We start from the raw sequence: 19112 nt of genomic DNA, 5'->3' as shown, positions 1-19112 counted from the left end.
TCTTATTTTTTTATTCACAAGTTCATAAAGGTCACGGAAAGAAGGCAGACATGCTTCCTATTGTTTATAGAACAAAAAAAATGATAGCTGTTTACCAATACTATGCTTGTTTCCTGCAGACAGCTCAGGCAGTTTTTTGATTATCACAGTTCTTATATTCATGACCTAGGAATTTGAATTGTTTCACCCTAAAATGAAGTTTTAAAAAAGTTTGACTTTATGCATTTCTTCCAGTTCTTGGTAGGAGCAGTATAATTTTTATTTGCATTCCTTTAATGTATTCTTCTTGTTTTTTCTTTTAGCATCATCCGTGAGTACCCAAGTGCTGGGCCACAGTTGCTCGGTGGAATCCTAGCAGATGAGATGGGTCTCGGAAAGACAGTGGAGGTCTTGGCTCTGATCCTGACACATACTCGACAAGATGTCAAACAAGATGCTTTGACTCTTCCTGAGGTGGGAGGAGTCCTGTGGGGTTTGGGAAAGCAGGGGACATATGTTCTCAGAAAGCATCATGTGTCTAACAGTGGGTTGGCACTTAAGTCAACATTTTCAATTTATGCTGCGGCTAATGGTTTACATTAGTTATCAGTTAACCTCAAGTGGGCCCAGAGAATGGGATGTTTGTGACCCAGTGGGATTCAAGTGATGATGGCCAACTAGGAAGGGGATATGCTGTTACTGACCAAGCTGCTTTCTACTTGGCAGAAAAACTCCCTTAGGAAAGTACTGTTACAACTCAGATGTTTTGTCACTACTACAAGTCTCCATATTACCACTAGATATTTTTGAGAACTTTTTTTTTTAATTGTACAAATCTCAGATATGTAAATCTTAGACTCTAATAATGAGAATTTTGTTAAACGATGACTAACTTAGTCATTGGAGTGGTGATGAAATAAACTCTTAAGTCCTTATTCCAAAATATATAATTCTGTTTAAAGATATAAATTTTAAAGTTTAAAAAACACTCCACTGAGAAAATGTAGCTCATATGGGTCAATCATGAAATCTAAAATCAGCAATTAAATCTGCTGAAATGAGGCTACAGTTAAGGATATAACTGTAATTACCTGTAGAACCCACCATGCTCACAACCTTAGTGATGATATGATCTTTTGATAGGGTCAAGTTTGCAAAGTTAGTCTTTCAGATTTGAGGAGGCAGTAGAAAATATTTATTTCCTTTGTAGAAAAATGAGTTAGAGTATACAGTTTTAACTATCAGTAACTTGTTTTTGGCATTTTTAGCTCATTAAATATTTAATTCAAAATTATTTTTAGTAGTGTTACAAATTTAGTGGATTAATTCTATATTTAAACAAGCCATGAAAAGTTAATTGCAGAAGTCCCAACTTAACCTTTAGATAAATAAAGATAATATGCATAATTTTAAAAGGTGATGGCTAGCTGTAAGCCCTGAAATAAAAAAATAAGGTTTGTATGTATGAATAGCATATATATCCCTTTCTTCCATAATTTTTTACATCTCTTTTGTATCTCCTTAATAGAAGGAGGGTTAATTTTAATAATCAACTCAGGATACTGAAAGCAAAACACTATGTGACTACTGAATGTTGTTTATATCAGGGAAAAGTGGTGAATTATGTCATTCCATCACATTCTGGAGGAAAAGTAAAAAACACAGCAACCCAGAATTTGGAAATTGAACCAAAAGAAAAAATTCAGTGCCCCCGTAAGTATGAAATCTCTGAAAACATGTTTTTTACAGTGTTCAGTTATAGTTCTTGTAATTCTTATATAGCAGTTATCTTGTAATTGTTATGAATAATTGTTTTAATAGTTGTTTATATGTTGCATAAATGGGTCAGTTATAAGTCATATTATCTTAACAAAAGGAAGGATTTATTTTTTATTTGACTTTATCCATGTAGTTCTTGCTCAATCTGTTGTATTTAAATTTCTTTAGCTTACAATTTAAGCCAAGCTTTGTTTATTCTCAAGCCTAGCTGCTTCAAATTCTGCTAGCAGATGAATCATTCCCTTAAAAATGATAGCATAGGGCCGGCCGAGTGGCGCGATGGTTAAGAACTGGCTTGGGACGCCAGAGGGCCCCGGTTTGGATCCCACATATGAGGGCCAGTGACACTGCCCTCCACAGCTAAGATGCTGAACAACAGCTCAACCTGGAGCTGGGCTGCTGTGAGTCCCCGGCGACGGCGTAGGCTGCAGCCCCTGCTGCAGTGGGTTGCCATGGGCTACCGTGTGTAGCCAGCAGCCAGCGTGAGCGGCCAGCAGCCGCCGTGAGCGCCCGTCCAGAAGCCGGCGACTGATCTGCCTCGCCCGGGAAGAGTGCAATGATGGTGCCAACTTGGGCCAGTGAAGCAGTGTCCTCTGCAACTAGACTGAAGAACAAAAGGACAGCAACTTGTCTGTTCCCCTTCCCCCAATTCCCCAGCGCTGTTCCCATCCCCCAATTCCCAAATTAAAAAAAAAAAAAAATGATAGCATATACATAGATAATTGTGAGAGTTTTTTAATAATTTAAATATTTGCTTCATCAGATTAACAAATTCACAAGTAATTCTTAAATTATTTTCATTACAGTATTTATTTATTTTTAAATTTATTTATGTAAGATAAATTTTTATTATGTATTGTTCGGATTGACGATATACAGACAATATACCTTCAATAAATCTTTGATTTATTTTTTTCTTAACTTGTTCCTCAGTGTACGTTAAGATTAACTGAGTTTTAGTTTCTTTTAATTTTAATTGTTTTGACTGAGTTAGCATATCCTTTTGCATTTAGCTACACGTGTGATGATCCTGACAGCTGTGAAAGAAATGAATGGAAAAAAAGGAGTTTCCATCCTTTCCATCTATAAGTATGTCAGTTCTATATATAGATATGATGTCCAGCGGAACAAGAGTCTTCTGAAACGGATGCTGAAATGTTTAATTTTTGAAGGTCTTGTGAAACAGATCAAAGGCCATGGTTTTTCTGGGACTTTTACATTGGGGAAGAATTACAAGGAAGAGGATATACATGATAAAACAAAAAAGCAGGTAACAGAGCATTTATTAAGCTATATATGATGCCTTACAGAATGAGGTGACAGATCCCATCTTGACATCAAAGCTTTTACAGTCTGAAGATAAAAAACAAGCTAGTTAGGAAAATCCCTTATGGTTGTGACTTATGTTTTCTACTTCCTGAATATAAGTTCCATCAGAGTAGAAAGGTTACCTTTTAGCCAGAGAAAAGTACTTGGCACATAGCAAGTACTCAGTAAATGCTTATTTTTGTTAAGTATTAAATGTTTATTGAGTAAATTATAAAATTAGTTGCTTATGCATGTTATAAACTTTAAAACAACTTCTCCATTCTCATCATGCTGTTGTCAACAATTAAAAAGTTTATTCCATACTTGAAAAATATTAATATACCATCCATTTGCATAGCTCTTTGTATACATTTTGAATCTTTTATATAGTGAATTCTTACTTTCCCATATCATCATCTTATAAAATTTTTGCATTTGGTTGTAAAACTGTTTCCTTGGGGCTATTAATTTCAATTTGCTTTTAAGAAAATAGTTACACATTTATAAACATTAATCAAGAAAAGGTTAATGACAAGTACAAATGTGTCACTATCAGCTTGGCTACTGTGAAAGAAACAGCAGATAAAAAATTCATTTCCTGAGTAGAAAGTCTCCAACATTTTGTGGGAGTCACCAACATTTTTCCCTAGCCAGGGTAGAAGACTGCAATGAATTTCTATGCTTTTATTAATCCCATCACCAAAACAAAACAAAACAAAACAAAAAACAACTCCTTCAATTAATGCCATTCATTCTGTATAAAGTGTCCCAACACCTGTGTTCAGTCTCGAATCCTACATCATTTGTAGGAGGCTGTTGCTGTCACCAGCTTTCCACCACAGCTTCTCTGTGTTATATACTCCTCTTTTGCATTCCTATAGCACCATTTTACTTTTTACCACTCTCTCGTTTCCAACAAACCCCTTTGAGAACAGAGGTTAATATTTCTCATATTTGTATCCCCAGCATCTAACATGATGCCTGGCACAGAATTGACATTCAATAAATAATTGCAGGAAGGAGATAAAGGTAAAAAGGAGGGAGGGAGGAAGGAAGGAAAGAAGGAAAGAAGGGAGGGAGGGAGGCCCAGGAGGAAGAAATTTATTCGCTAGTTGCAGGGCCGGCCGAGTGGCTCAGTTGGTTAAGAGCTTGCTCAAGAGTGCGAGTTCTGAGCAACAGGGTCACCGGTTTGATTCCCGGGATGAGCTGAACTGCTGCTGAGCTGCCAACAGGTGGCAGGATGACTCAGCTGAAAAAAAAAAGTGTACTATTCGCTAATTGCAGTAACTAGATTAACTTTCACTTTCTGTAAATGCTATAGTTTAGCACTTGATGTTTTTATAATTGTCCTAGTTTGTATATTTATGTATTATACACTACTAGTCTTTTATTGATTTAGGCAGACCATAAATTATAAGAGGTTAATACCAAAATATCAGTAGCTCCCTTTATCTTTCTAATTTTTGTTCTCTCCAAATCTTACTTGTACAGTAGTAGAACCTTCCCTTTCTTCTGGACCTGCAGACTACAGGGAGGGTTCTCGTAGAAGGCGGATTAAAAGCCACTGATCAGGAGTGATTCTCATCAAGGAAAAGGGTAGCAAAGACTGGTTACAGGATTTTTATGTAAGGCACATAAATAAACTTGGGAATTTAATTTCAGAAATGTAACTTTTGGAAAAAAATAATTAAATAATATCTTTTCATAGGCAGTGTGGAGTCCAAGGAAAATTCAGAAAGAATCCAGAAAATCAGGGAGCAAAGACACAGATTCTGAATACTTGCCATCAAACACCTCTGGTGATGACAACGATCCTTACTATTATTACTACAAGGCCGGGAGAAATCGTAGTAAAATTAGGAAAAAGCCTGGTCCGTCCACAGAAAGGGGCAAAAGTCAGCCTAACCTCGATCTCAGTTCAGAAGATCACTGCCCAGCTGCCAATGACTCTGGAATTACTGATGTTACCACATCTGAAAGTACGTGTGTCCTTGAAGTCAAGCAGGAACAGGCAGCAGAGAACCAAGCTGAGTCTCTAAACCCCGCTGGTGCTGATGTGCCGCATTCTAACATTGTGAGTCCCTGCAACTCCTCTGACTATCGCTTTGAGTGCATATGTGGTGAACTTGACCAGATGGACCTTAAGCCTCGTGTTCAGTGCCTGAAATGCCACCTGTGGCAACACGCAGAATGTGTGAATTACGAAGAGAAGAACCTGAAGATTAAGCCTTTTTACTGCCCCCACTGCCTTGTTGCAATGGAACCAGTGTCAACAAGAGCAACTCTGATCATCTCGCCAAGCTCCATCTGTCATCAGTGGGTGGACGAAATCAACAGGCATGTGAGGTCGTCGTCTCTTCGCGTGTTGGTAAGGCAGTTGGGCTCTTTGAAGGAGTAGGAAAACAAATTTTGACTTGTTCATAATAGCTTTTGTAATCTTTGTCACTTTATTCTTTATCCCAACAATTAACTTAATGAGATAATAATAGTAAATCAGAGCTTGAAGAGGACATTGAAAATAAAATACAGAACAGTGAATTATTTATTCTTTTCTGACATCAGAAGTTCAGGAGTTAAAGCACTTTAAGTAGAAAGATGTGAAAGCTTTTGAAAAGGACTCATCATGTAAATGAGAAAGTCTTTGATTAAGCATTTACACTCTTACACAGAAATGCAGTCCAAAGGCAGTATTATGTAATAGCTATAATACTTATCTGATCTGCCACCTATTAGCTCCCAAATGTTCCTCTGTAGCCTCAGTTAACTCATCTGTGAAATAAGAATTGACTCATTCGACAAATATTTATTGAGCACCTGTTACGTGCCAGGAACTGTGCTAAGTTCTGAAAATAGTATCCCCTTACAGACCTCCTCACATTGTGAAGATTAAATGATTTGATAAAGTGCTGACACGTGGTCATTCAGTGTTGCTGTTCACTAATGTTAGTGTTCCTCATTCTCTTCTTCTTTTCTTCTTTGCAGTCAAATGTTATTGCAGGTTTTCTGTATTTCAGCCACTGTCCTGGGCATGGAGAGAGAATCCAGTTATAAGTAAAACACCATCTTTCCCTTTGAGGAGCTCTGCTTTGTGGGGTAGACAAACCTTGGTTTCATTCTTGGCTCTACCAGTTTTGAGCAAGTCACTTCATGTTTCGTCCACGTGGACTAGGAATAAACAACTGCTAACGGGGTTGTTGAAGATAGGAGATAAAGCTTAGCACTGTCTGAAGCATAGCAGGCATTCAGTAAATAGCAGCTCTTGCTCTTCTAATTTTACCATTGTGCTTTTGCACATGGTATTGATTCTGTCGACCTCCCTACATGGCTTTTTCCCTTTTTCCCCACCTGTGAGAGAGAACTCCTAACTGTTCTTCCAGACCCACCTCAAATTTTAAGTCCTCTCTGAATTTACCTTTTCAGCCATAGAATTGGTCTTCCCACTGTGATGCTATCACGTTGACTTTTGTGACAGTTCCTTTCACATGGGTGGCGTTACTGGTCTTCCACACTAAAATGTGTCTTTCTCTAGACAGGTGTGGGATGTGCCTCCTAGCATGGTTGGTTCTAAACAAACAGAAGGGGCTTGGTAAGGGCCTGAATGAATGATTATTTCAGCCATCTTTGATAAACCTTTCCGCCATAGCAGTGTCCCTGCTGATTATTTCCTAGGTATATCAAGGAGTGAAGAAAGATGGCTTTTTGCAGCCTCACTTTTTGGCAGAACAGGATATAGTCATTATCACCTACGACGTCCTCCGCTCAGAGCTGAACTACGTGGATATCCCGCACAGCAACAGTGAGGATGGGCGCCGCCTGCGCAACCGGAAGCGCTACATGGCCATCCCCAGCCCCCTGGTGGCCGTGGAGTGGTGGCGGATCTGCCTGGATGAGGCCCAGATGGTCGAATGTCCTGCGGTGAAGGTGAGGAGCTCTGCCGAGTGTCCTGAGGGCCAGGGAGGAGAGAAGGGGAAAGGGGTGGGGAAAGCTGTCCATAGAAGTCTTAGTAATTCAGGTGTAATTCACCCGCAATGTTGATACCAGCCAAAACTTTGCTGTTCAGCTCGCCACTTTTGCTTTTCTCCTGTGCTTTGGACTATGTAAGCCTTAGGTACTCTTAACCATTGGTCTATACGCAGTGCCCGTGTGTATTTGAGTAAGATGGCATTTAATGTGTGATGAAGATCAAAGTCAAGTCTGCTGAGGGACTTTGTAAGCATTTCTGCCAGGTGGGAAGTTGATGTAGGCTCTGATAGCTTGGGGACAAAGTGGGCTTTGGCAGTTTTTTATCAGGGAGACTAGCTGGGAGCGAAAATGCTACTTCAGAAGATAGACTTTTGATTCAACCTTTGTCACATGTCTTTATTCTGTCTTCTTTGGCCAGCCTGTAACCTGTCCTGAATTTCTGAGTCACGTCTATTAGTGTAATGGTTCACACCTGAAGGATGGGGTGAGGATGTATCAGTCATTCAGGGAGCCTTTTCATCCTGTACATCTTGAATTACCCTTCCTCTATGGTGGGGGTGGGGTGACCTGTGACATCCTCCTGCTAATGAAAAACACTATGCTAGAAGTTGGCTGATGGAATGTGACATTCAACATTTAGTGTGGTAACTGTTAAATAAAAGCAAGAGCATCAGAACTGAAGCATAGCTTTTGGGGGCTGTTTTCATGAGTAGACTTGTTCCTGACTTCTGCATTCTTATGTTTTTCTTTTTCATTCCATATTTCTCTCATCAGGCTGCAGAAATGGCTCAGCGCTTGAGTGGGATTAACCGCTGGTGCATCAGTGGCACTCCAGTACAGAGAGGATTGGAGGGTAATGTGTATATGGTATCCTCACGTAGTGCATGTATTGGACAGCTTAAATTTTTTAAAGAAAAAGTACTGTTATGTTTAACCTTTGCCGAAATCCTTATTTAAGTGATTTTACACGTATTTGTATTTGACTCCTAGTAGTGTCAAGCATTGATCTTCTTAAATGGAATCAGATTATTTTTGTTTTTATATATGGGGATAGATATATAGTGGGAGTCCCATTGTCCTAAATTGAACAGTTGTTGTGCCTACCTAAAAAGTGCAGATAGGGGTTACAGAGTGGTAAGCAGAAAACAGAACGAACCTGACAAGAATGAGAGAGAGAGAGAGAAAGGAGAAAGGAATTAATTTCAATTGGCTGTGTCTATAAAAATAAGGATCATAATGTTTATTGCCTGAACCCATAAATAGTGGGGCCATGATTTTACTAATTGTAAAAGTTATAAAATATTAATAGCTTTATAACATCACACCAGATGGCTATACCATTATTCCATCAACCCCCCCTCCCTCTTTTGCACATTTAGATTGTGTCTCGTTCTCCCCTCCTACACACACAGTGTAACTCAGGCTTCTACATAATCTCATGCATATAACGTACTTTTACAAAAAGCACACACTGCATTTTTAAAACTTGTATTTAACTTGTGAGTGTTTAAAATTAAAAGTTCAAGTAAATATTGTTTTACATAATAAATTTTTTTGAAAACTGTCATTAAAACATAGTTAAATGATAATACATAAATATTCTTGAACTCCTGTGGCAAATCTTCATCTTCAAAACTTACCTTTCTGAAAATTCAGGCTTTTTTATATTGTTTGTTTTTAACAGGATAATATCACTCTGCTAAAATAAAAATGTCAACATCCATTACTGTGACCAGAAAAACAATATATTTTTGATGATGACTTTTAGGAGGAAAAATGTTTCCTATGAAGATTTTATAAGTACATATTTAAATATTTATGTAATTTTAGTAAGTTACATTAAGATACATATTATAGAATAATAGTCTAATTAAAAGGCCAAATTTAGGGGCCGGCCGAGTGGCTCAGTTGGTTAAGAACTCACCTCAAGAGTTTGAGCTCTAAGCAACAGCAGTTCGATTGCCAGCCCGAGCTGAGCAGCCGCTGAGCTGCCAACAGGTGGCAGGATGGCTCAGGTTAAAAAAAAAAAAAAAGGCCAAATTTAGTGGTCTGCTGTTACTTTTGGAAACTGCCCAAATTGTAGATATTTTAGATATGTAGGTGTTAATAAGATCTCATACAGCTCAGAAGTTAGCTGAGAGGGTACAGAAAAAAGAAAACTATCAGAGTTGCTTTTTTTCTAATTTTAGAAAAAATATGATCAATCATTTCTGTTACTTAGATAGGTTATTTTGGATATATAAGATGTTGGCAGATGTTTTGAACACTTGTCACCATTCATTCAATAAATTTTTGAGAACATTTTTTAAAAACAGCTTTATTGCGGTATGAATGACATATAATAAAACTGTAAAATTTGTAAACTTTTGACATATGTGTATACCCTTGAATCTGTTTTCACAATCAGGATAATCACCCCCAAAAGTTTCCTCCTGCCCAAGTTACCTAAAAAAGAACTTTTCCAAACTTTCCTCCTGCCCAAGTTACCTAAAAAAGAACTTTTCCAAATTTTCTGGAATTTTAGTTTATCTTTCCTCTGCTTCCATAACTGACATCTTGAACACTATGATTCTCGCGGTGTATCAGTTCTTTTTGTAACTGTTGCAGTGAGAACGTTAGCCTGCCAGGATTTATTATGTCATATTTGGAAGTGAAAGGCTCAGTGTGTGTGTGTGTGTGTGTGTGTGTGTGTGTGTGTGTTAGACCAGCATTTCTCAACTTTGGCCCCATTGACATTTTGGGCTGGATAATTATTTTTTTTAGCAGCTGTCCTGTGCCTTTTAGGATGTTAGCTTCTACCCACTAGATGCTGGTAGCACTCTTGCAGTTGTGACACCCACAGATGTCTTCAGACATTGCACATATCCCCTGCAGGGAAAAATTGCACCCCTCCACCTCCACCTCAGTTGAGAAACCAGTGTGTTAGACTGATAGAGATAAATCAGATTTGATGAGTTATTAATTAGCTACAAACTCAGAAATCTTGTGCGTCCCAGGTTGGCCACATTCTGAGCAAGGAAATAGGCTAGGATGTTTTCATTCCATAATTTGCCAGGCCTTTTGTATGTTCTACAGGCAAGCTGAAATAATGTCAGTCTGCTTACAATGTCAAATAGGCAAGAGCATTGCCAGCCCCTCCCACCCGCCATACCCCATGTCTATATAATGTATTTGTTTTAGAGTATTATACAAAGCATTGGCTTTGGGGTTATATGAACCTAGGCTTACCTCCTGACTTCCTAGTTCTATGTCCATAAACAAGCTACTTAAATATTCAAATCCTTATTTTCTTTATTTGTAAAACAAGGTGTTTTAAAGATTAATTATAATAAAGTGGGCAAAGCATTTCGCACAGTACCTGGCAGATATTAAATATTCAATGAGTGGTAGCTGCTTCTGCTGCTTTTGTTGTTCTTCTTTTTCATTTATCTATTAATTTATTTTGGGTTTTTGGTTTTTGTTTTTGAAATGTAGACTTTAAATAACTTAATACTTTGTGGTAACATGTATTGGTTCATTATTTATTTTTTGGGAAACATAATAGTGCTCAAAAAATCGGCAAGGTCCCTGACCTTATTAAGCTTACAGCTTAGAGAGGAAGATATATTTATTAAATACTTAGACAAATGTAATGTTACAATCAAGATAATTTTTATATATGAAATATAAAATCCTAACTACCGTATTTGCCGGCGTATAAGACGACTCGGCGTATAAGACGACCCCCTAACATTTCCACTCAAAATACAGAGTTTGTTATATGGTCGGCTGTGTGCGATTTTGCGAGTGTGGTAAAATCGCATAACAGCAAAATAGCATAACAGCCGAGCATACACCCAGCAGCGCTGCTGATGCCTGAACGGTATGTGGAATGAAGTGGGCGGGCATTGGGAGGCCACTATGGCACGGGGCAAGCACTATGGGCAGTCTATCTGAAGTGTACCTGGCGTATAAGACGACCCCCCACTTGGAGGCATATTTTTCAGGGCCAAAAAATCGTCTTATACGCCGGCAAATACGGTATAATAGGTTTCAAAACAAGATGTCTGGCTCTATGACGTCACATAAAAGGGATGCAGAAGGAAGTGACAACTGCATCAAGATCTGAAACATTAACATGAGTTAGGTAAACACAGGGAAGAATTCTCTAGTATGAAGCGCCTAGTATTGAGGGCGTCTTTGGGGCCTCAAAGAACGGGTAGCATATAGGCAATTGGATTGGTTTGAACAGAAAATATAAATTTCTGCATATCTGCATATGTACAATTTTCAGATGTTACTAAAACTCAGGAACCAGCAAAGTAACTTAATTCAACTTAAATATTTATTGTCATCTTCAGAATGAAGGTTGTAGGTAGGGTCATGGCTTTTTTTTTTTTAATGTCTTAGAATATATGACCATTGTGAACATGTTTATCAATATAGAAAAACATAAGTAAAATTACACTTAGCTATAATCTTCATTTGAAGATATAACCACTGTTCCAAACTTTTCTTTATAGATGATTATATATTTGCACTCATACTACGTGCATAATTTTATTTTTTTTTTCTACTTAACATTGTATCCTAAGCAGTCTTCCATGTTTAAAAATTCATCATAAATATATGGAAAACTGCTTAGGGTATATATAATGTTAAATAGGAAAAAAAGAGGGATATAAAATAGAGTGTTTCCAATCAAGAAATATATAAGAAGTACCATATTCCAAAGCTAACAAACACAAGACCTGCTGGATCAGGGGGAAAAAAGGTCTTACGGGCATGATAATCATTCCTTTACTTGAGGCACTTTTATTCTGTATATTGTTGCTGTGAATATCACTGTGGGGTAAATCTTGTCTCTTTTTTATTAGTGTCTTAGCTTATTTCCTAGAAGTAGAATTATTTGATCAATGAGTATGAGGAATATTGGATCAGAGTATTCTCCATACCACTTTTGTGATGAGAACTTTTTCTTTTCTGATCCAGGTAATTTTGCATCTATTAGTTTAAGTGTGTGATACTTCTTATGTATCTCTTGATCAGGCACACTCAATTGAGTAGCTTTCTTATTTTATTTCTGATAGAAGTTTCAGGCTTTTGAATTAAGTACAAACTTTGTGTAATGAATGGTTCTATAAACTTTAAAACATTTTAGCTCCAAGCAGAAAAGCTAGAGCAGATTACTCAGTAAATGGAAGTTGAATTGGAATTGACTTTCAGATTCAAGAGCCTGTACTATCTGCATTTTAATTCATGGAAAGTATTACGTGTTATGGAATGTCTGTGAAAGTGGTTATTCAAAATAGTAATGAAGAAATACGGAAGCAGTTATTCTCAATGTGCTTTGTTCTTTTTTTTTCCTTTTCAGATCTTTTTGGGTTAGTGGTCTTTCTGGGTGTTGAACCTTACTGTGTCAAACACTGGTGGGTTCGACTCCTCTATCGCCCTTACTGCAAGAGGAACCCTCAGCACCTGTACAGCTTCATTGCCAAGGTTCTATGGAGGTCGGCAAAGAAAGACGTGATCGACCAAGTCAGTAGGATAAGTTTCTATTGATTAACGATATTAAAAAGAAAAAGAAGCAGAGTTGGGATGGAAAGCGACATTTCCAAGTGAAATCTTTTTTTCTCCCCTTTTTACAGATCCAGATACCTCCTCAGACAGAAGAAACCCACTGGCTACACTTTTCTCCAGTGGAAAGACATTTTTATCACCGCCAACATGAGGTGTGCTGCCAGGACGCAGTAGTAAAACTCAGGAAGATTTCCGACTGGGCTCTGAAGCTCAGCAGCCTGGACAGACGGACTGTCACCTCCATCCTGTACCCACTGCTGAGGCTCAGGCAGGCCTGCTGCCACCCACAGGCCGTTCGCGGGGAGTTCTTGCCACTCCAAAAAAGGTTTTATCATCAGTTTCCTTCTACTGCAGTTGATAATATAGTAGTGATGGACAATATTTAAGCAGTTATCTTCCTAGCTCAGTTTCATTCATGGTCTTGTGACTGAGTTGGCAGTTATTTTTAGCAGTGTGGTAATTTCTCTTTGATATATGGAACCATATTTGTGAAAGCAAATCACATCAAAATTGTTTTTACATTTTTGAGCATTTCTTTTAAAATTAGGACTATTGTGGAGTTTTGTTTTTTGTTTCGTTGTTTTATTTTGCTGCACTCCAGATATGAAATGCTTTTGCTCTTTTCTTTACATTTTGTTGGTTTATAGGGTTGGGTAGCATGGTTTCAGGCATCTACTGAGGGTCTTGGAATGTATCCCCACGGATAAGAGGGGCCTACTGAAATTAAGTTAAAAGTGATAGTGGTAAAAGTGGAGGTGAAGAGAAAGATGCCGAAGGTACCACAAAGACTCTGTAAGAGTCTGATGATCTCACGTGATTCAGTACTCTCACTTAGGACTTTCGTTCTAGTTCTGAACAAAGTGCCTCTTCTTTTAGCACCATGACAATGGAGGAGCTGCTGACATCGCTGCAGAAGAAATGTGGAACTGAATGTGAAGAAGCTCATCGGCAACTAGTTTGTGCCCTCAATGGCTTAGCAGGCATCCACATCATTAAAGGTAGAAGGTGATTACTTTGTTGTCTGTGACTCTCCTCATACTTAATGATGAAGATTAGGTATTAATAGACATCAAAATCCCCAGAGAAAAACACTCTTACAAGCTACTGATGGTAACCTCCATAGGTTCAACCTGAGGGAGAGCAGGTATGCAGGACATCTCAAACTCTTCAGAGTCACCTGTGCTTGTACCAAGCATTTCCACGTGTAGAGTTTTTTTGGGGATTTTTTGTTGTTCTGGGTTTTTTTGTTTTTGGTTTGGTTTTTGGTCTGTTTTTGGTTTTTTTTTAGGGGAATGAGGTTGTGAACAAAGACCTGGCTATAAATTATTAATCTTAGTCAATCATAGTGAACAATTGTGAAAGAACCAATATGTCTGGAATTAGAAGAATGGCTAAATTCTGACACATTCAAGGGAATTTTGGTCATTGATTTACAAAATAAGATTCTTTGTAAATTCATTCTTTCCATAAATATTAGAGTGTCTGCTGTGTACCTTGTATGATCTGGATACCAAAGATGGTACCATCAAACAAAGTAAAGTCTCTGATTTTGTGGACCTTAAATTCTTAGCAGAGGGAGACAGGTAAGTGCACACACACACCTAATGTGTGTAGCATACTTATGGCAGTATATATTCACAAAATTTAAGGAGGTTAGAAAGAGAATTTTGTATTTCATGGAAAGATGTTTACTTGGTGTTTCCCATCTCTCAGGGATCACTTTTTTGTTGCCTGATGGCCAATATCTTATAAACTATTATTTCGTGTATATATATTATGTGTTATTTTAGCTGTTTCAGGAAAGAGAGTAAATCCATTCTGTTATTCTGTCTTAGAAGCAGAAGTTATGTAACTGGTTCTTTCAACAAGCACCATTTAGCAAATACCTTTCCATATAAATACGAGCATCATTAGAACTGTATTTCATAGGTTCAAGAGTAAAGGTTAAACATGTTAAGTAGAGACATTGAAACATAAATTCAGGCTTCTATAGATGCAAATTTCCATGTCTAATATGGAAAATACATTTAATAAATAGCAGATTAGACTCTGCAGAAAAAAATGTCAGTAGCACAGTAGCATCGAAGAATAGAATAGCAATAGAAACTATACAACATGAAAAAGAGGACGAAGACTGAAGATTCTGAAAAGAGCATCATTGAGATTGTAGGTAACTTCAAATGCAACAACAAATGCACTAAGTCTGGGAGGGGACAAATGGATATTTAATGTTGCAAAGTTTTTATACTATATATGAAGTGGTATAATATCACATGGCAGTAGAATGTGACAAGTCACAGAAAGATATGTGCTGTACACAGTAAAGCAGCCACTGAAAAACACCACAAAGTGTTAGAAGTAATAATCTCAGAGATTTAAAAAAAAAATCTCAATCTGAAAAAAAGAATGAATGATTATAGCATATTTTATCTTTTATTCTATAGATAAAAGAATAAAAGGGAGCAAAGAACAGACGAGACAAATATAAAACACAGAGCAAGATAGTAGATTTAAACCCAAGCATATCGGTGATCACATTAGATGTAATGGTCTAAATGCCTCAGAGTTTTTCAGAATAGATTAAATAAAAAATTTTTAAAGCAATATCTAATAATATGCTGTGTAGCAGAAACCCCCTTTATATTTAAAGATGCAAATGTAAAAGGATATAAAAAGATATAGTGTGTTAACACTAATAAAAAAAAAGCTGGTGTGGCTATATTACTGTAGACAAAGAATATTACCAAGGATAGTGTTATTTCATTACTGGAAAATAAGAGTCCTAAGTGTTTATGTGCCTAAACCAGGGCTTCAAAATAAAACCTGTTAGAACTGCAATGAGAAAAAGACAAATCCATAATTATAGTCAGAGATTTCAACAACCCTCTTCAATTATTGCTAGCACAAGAAAAAGAAAAGTAAGGACATAGAAAACTCTAACAACACTATCAACCAATTGACATATAATCAGCAGTTATAGAACACTTACCCAACCAAAGAATATGCATTCTTTTCAAAGTGTACATGGAATGTTAACCAAGACAGGATATGTTCTGGGCTGTAAAACATGTTAATAAATTTAGAAGGGTTTATGTCTTACAAAGTATATTCTCTATCCTCAGTGCAATTAAATTAGATGTCAAACAGAAAGATAAGTGGAAAGTCCCCAAATATTTGGGAACTAAACACCATACTTTTAAATGACCTTTGGGTTAAAGAATAAATTAAAAGGGAAACTGGGAAATATTTTGAAGAGAATTAAAATACAAACACAACTTATCAAGTTATGTGGAATGTAGCAAATCAATAATTAAAGGGGAATTTATGTGACTAAACACCTATATTAGAAAAGAAAAATGTTTTAAGTCAGTGACTTCAGCTGATACCTTAAGAAACTAAAAATGTAGAGCAAGTGAAACTTTTAGAAGAAAACAAAGAAAATATTTGTGAATTAGGATTAGGCAAAGATTTCTTAGATACAGCACCAAAAGCACAATACATAAATGGAAAAAACTGGTAGATTTAACTTCAAAATTAATAACTTCTGCTCTTCAAAAGGCACTCTTAAGAAAATAAAAAGATAAGGCATTGAATGGAGAAAATACTTGGAAATCACATACCTGAGAAAGGACTTGTATCCAGACTATAAAAAGACCTATTAAAAACCAATAATAAAATAACCCAATTAAAATAGGCAAAATATTTTAACAGAGACGTCAATGATGTGTAGACATGGCAAAAGGCACATGAGAAGATAGAAATTCAGCATCATTAGTCATTAGGTATATGCAAATTCAAACCACAAAGATATCACTGTGCGCTTATTGGAATGACTCAATGACCCGATGTTGGTGAAGATGTGGAAACAGCTGGAATCCTCATTCATACACTGTGATGAGAAGACAAAATTGTACAACCAGCTTTCTATTACTTCATTTACTCGTTAGCTTTATTTTTATGACCGCAATTTACTTTTATAGTTATCTTGGAATTAACTTAGTGCCTCTTCCTTTGTGTTAGCATCGTTTATTTTTTGCAGAAATTTATTCTAGATTTCCTGCATGATAACTTTTCTGGCTGACTGAACTCAAGTGTTACTTTTTTGCAACTTCAGTGAATCACTGAGTGCTCTTTTCAACAGCTCCTTCAATCTGTTATTCCATTTGTAATATAATAAGAGATTGTATAGTTCTGTAGCTTTTATACCATAGTGACTCTTAGAAACTTGCTGGTAGTGAGGAAATTACTGATGTAAATGTACCTTTATAAAACCTCTAATAGCTTTGGTTTAGAAAATTTGATTTTTGTTCCTCTAAAACTAAGTGGAATATAGTCCTTGAAGTCATATAAGGATTTCATAATGGTGAAATAATGTACAGTTTTAAGTACTTTGATAATTTAGGGTGTACAAGTGCTTCTTTATTTCTGTATTTCTCACAAAATCTGTGGCGTTAGCGCATCATTATGTTAGAGCTGGAAAGCATTTCATGGTAAATTCCACTTCCTCCAACCTTCCCACAAAGGTTCCTAATCCATTATTCTACGTGGGTACACAATCACAGAGAGACTTTACCCTTCTCATGGACCTCGTAAGACCTTAAAGAAATCAGATACCCGGGAAAAATTGTGTTTTTGTGGAATACAGGAAATGTTCTAAGCCTCTTTGAATGTAGTGGTCTGTCTTAATATATCAGCTCTTCAGCATAACAGCAAGAACTGGGGTGTCTCTTGTCCTCCCGATTCATGGGTAGAGTTAGAGAAGCTGAACAGAAGTAGCTCTGGACAAGAACTGAAGAAGATGAGGCTTCTTATTTGCTATAGTTGTAGTCCTGTGAACTTGAGTATATCATTCAAAGTTTCTGAATCTCGGTTTCCTTATCAATAGAATATAGACAATACCATGTGCTGTGCCTTGAAGTATTGCTCTTAATATGAAGTGTGGATACACACTGAAAACTTGATACAAACGTATAGGTGAAGAATGATGTTACTGATTGTGATAATATGAAGTGACCACAAATTCTTACCACTTTTCAACCTGCTTACAATGCAGATTTTATTAGTAACTAATAATAAGAGAAAAGGGTATATTATTACATATCCGTGATAAATAGTTCAAATACAGTACATGTACCTTTCTGAGCAAATCTTCCCTCTAAGACATTCCCTAGGAAATCTTCGATTTAGCTGGCAGTGTTTGCAAGTTTGCATTTTCTCTGATAATTCTTAATCATCACCCTCATCATCATTACCATCTCAATTGCTAAGTGTGCCTAAGACTAGTATTGCAGGCATCAGTCTAAACTCTAAAATGGTCTGTGCTTTACAGTCCATAGTGAACAACTAAATGAGGCAACCTTTTAACAGAAAACAATTTTTTATTTAAACTCTTCTTTATTTCGACTTGGAAATAACTAGGCAAAAATTGGGAACTCCTGTGCCATATGTAATACCAGTTTCTCAGTCCCAAATTAATGGAGTGGAACAATTGTGATTAAAATCTACAGAATACTTGACTATCCGATTAGCTATATGTGGGCTTGGTCTTTAAAGTACATGAATAATGAATATATTATTTAAAATATTTCAGTTCATTAAATCCAGCATCTTATCTGAGAAATGATCATACAAGCATTGTATATTATGTATAACACTTTCATGTAAATATTCCTTTTTATCCTCATAATGCCCCAGTGAGGTTAATTATCCAATAAAGTATCATCCCCATTTTATATAGTATGAGAAAACTGGAATTTGAAAGTCTTAATTGCTTTCTCAAGATTATAGCTAATAAATAACAGAATTTGCCCTGGATCTTTACATTTCAAATCAAATGTTTAATGTTATTATTATACTATGTCTGCTTCTTTATCAAATACACATTTGTAAGCCTCAATATTATGCTATCTATAGTAGGTTGAAGCTCACCATCACATATTTCTAAAATGAAGTAATATATTAGTTGTAGATTGTCACAATAATAAAACTAAAATTCAGATTTCCCCTCTTGATTCTAAAACTGCATTTCTGATTTTATTCTATGCTGTTAGGACTCACAAGCGTATTAGACACTTAATTTCTTCACTTGGCCTAATTTCTAGTCTCCTTTTCAGATTTATTGTCTCCTTTTTCTTGCTGTGAAGTTATACATGATATGGGGATTGGGGAAAAAAAAGTTTTTTCATCTGATCATTTCCAAACACTGTACACTCCAGCAGGATTATCATGGAGCTGCCTCCCATGTGGCAAATACCATGCTATGGCATGACAGGAGGCATATCCCTGCTCTTTCCAGATGTTTCCACTGCATTCCCACTGTACTTCTTGGTCTTTCTGTGGATGGAAACTATTGCTAATTGTTAAGAGAAAGTCCTATTAGAAAGTCCATTAGAAGGGCCGGCCGAGTGGCTCAGTTGGTTAAGAGCTCGCTCAAGAGTTTGAGCTCTGAGCAACAGAGGTTCAAGTCCAGCCCGAGCTGAGCAGCCGCTGAGCTGCCAACAGGTAGCAGGATGGCTCAGCTTAAA

General features: G+C 36.8%; 1 protein-coding gene across 1 annotated transcript in view; it reads left to right on the top strand.

The window, feature by feature from the left end:
- The window catches only part of SHPRH (SNF2 histone linker PHD RING helicase), a 69409-nt gene that overhangs the window by 8133 nt on the left and 42164 nt on the right, over positions 1–19112 (top strand). Inside the window, exons 4-12 of the mRNA XM_019632316.1 lie at positions 303–453; positions 1587–1692; positions 2772–3028; positions 4775–5434; positions 6736–6987; positions 7804–7882; positions 12383–12546; positions 12657–12913; positions 13465–13586. Coding sequence (XP_019487861.1) covers positions 303–453; positions 1587–1692; positions 2772–3028; positions 4775–5434; positions 6736–6987; positions 7804–7882; positions 12383–12546; positions 12657–12913; positions 13465–13586 — 2048 coding nt within the window. The remainder of the gene's footprint in view (positions 1–302; positions 454–1586; positions 1693–2771; positions 3029–4774; positions 5435–6735; positions 6988–7803; positions 7883–12382; positions 12547–12656; positions 12914–13464; positions 13587–19112) is intronic.

Source organism: Hipposideros armiger, unplaced genomic scaffold (assembly GCF_001890085.2).
Source record: "Hipposideros armiger isolate ML-2016 unplaced genomic scaffold, ASM189008v1 scaffold_1119, whole genome shotgun sequence".
Classification (NCBI taxonomy): Eukaryota; Metazoa; Chordata; class Mammalia; order Chiroptera; family Hipposideridae; genus Hipposideros; species Hipposideros armiger.
This window is presented reverse-complemented; position numbering and strand designations above follow the sequence as displayed.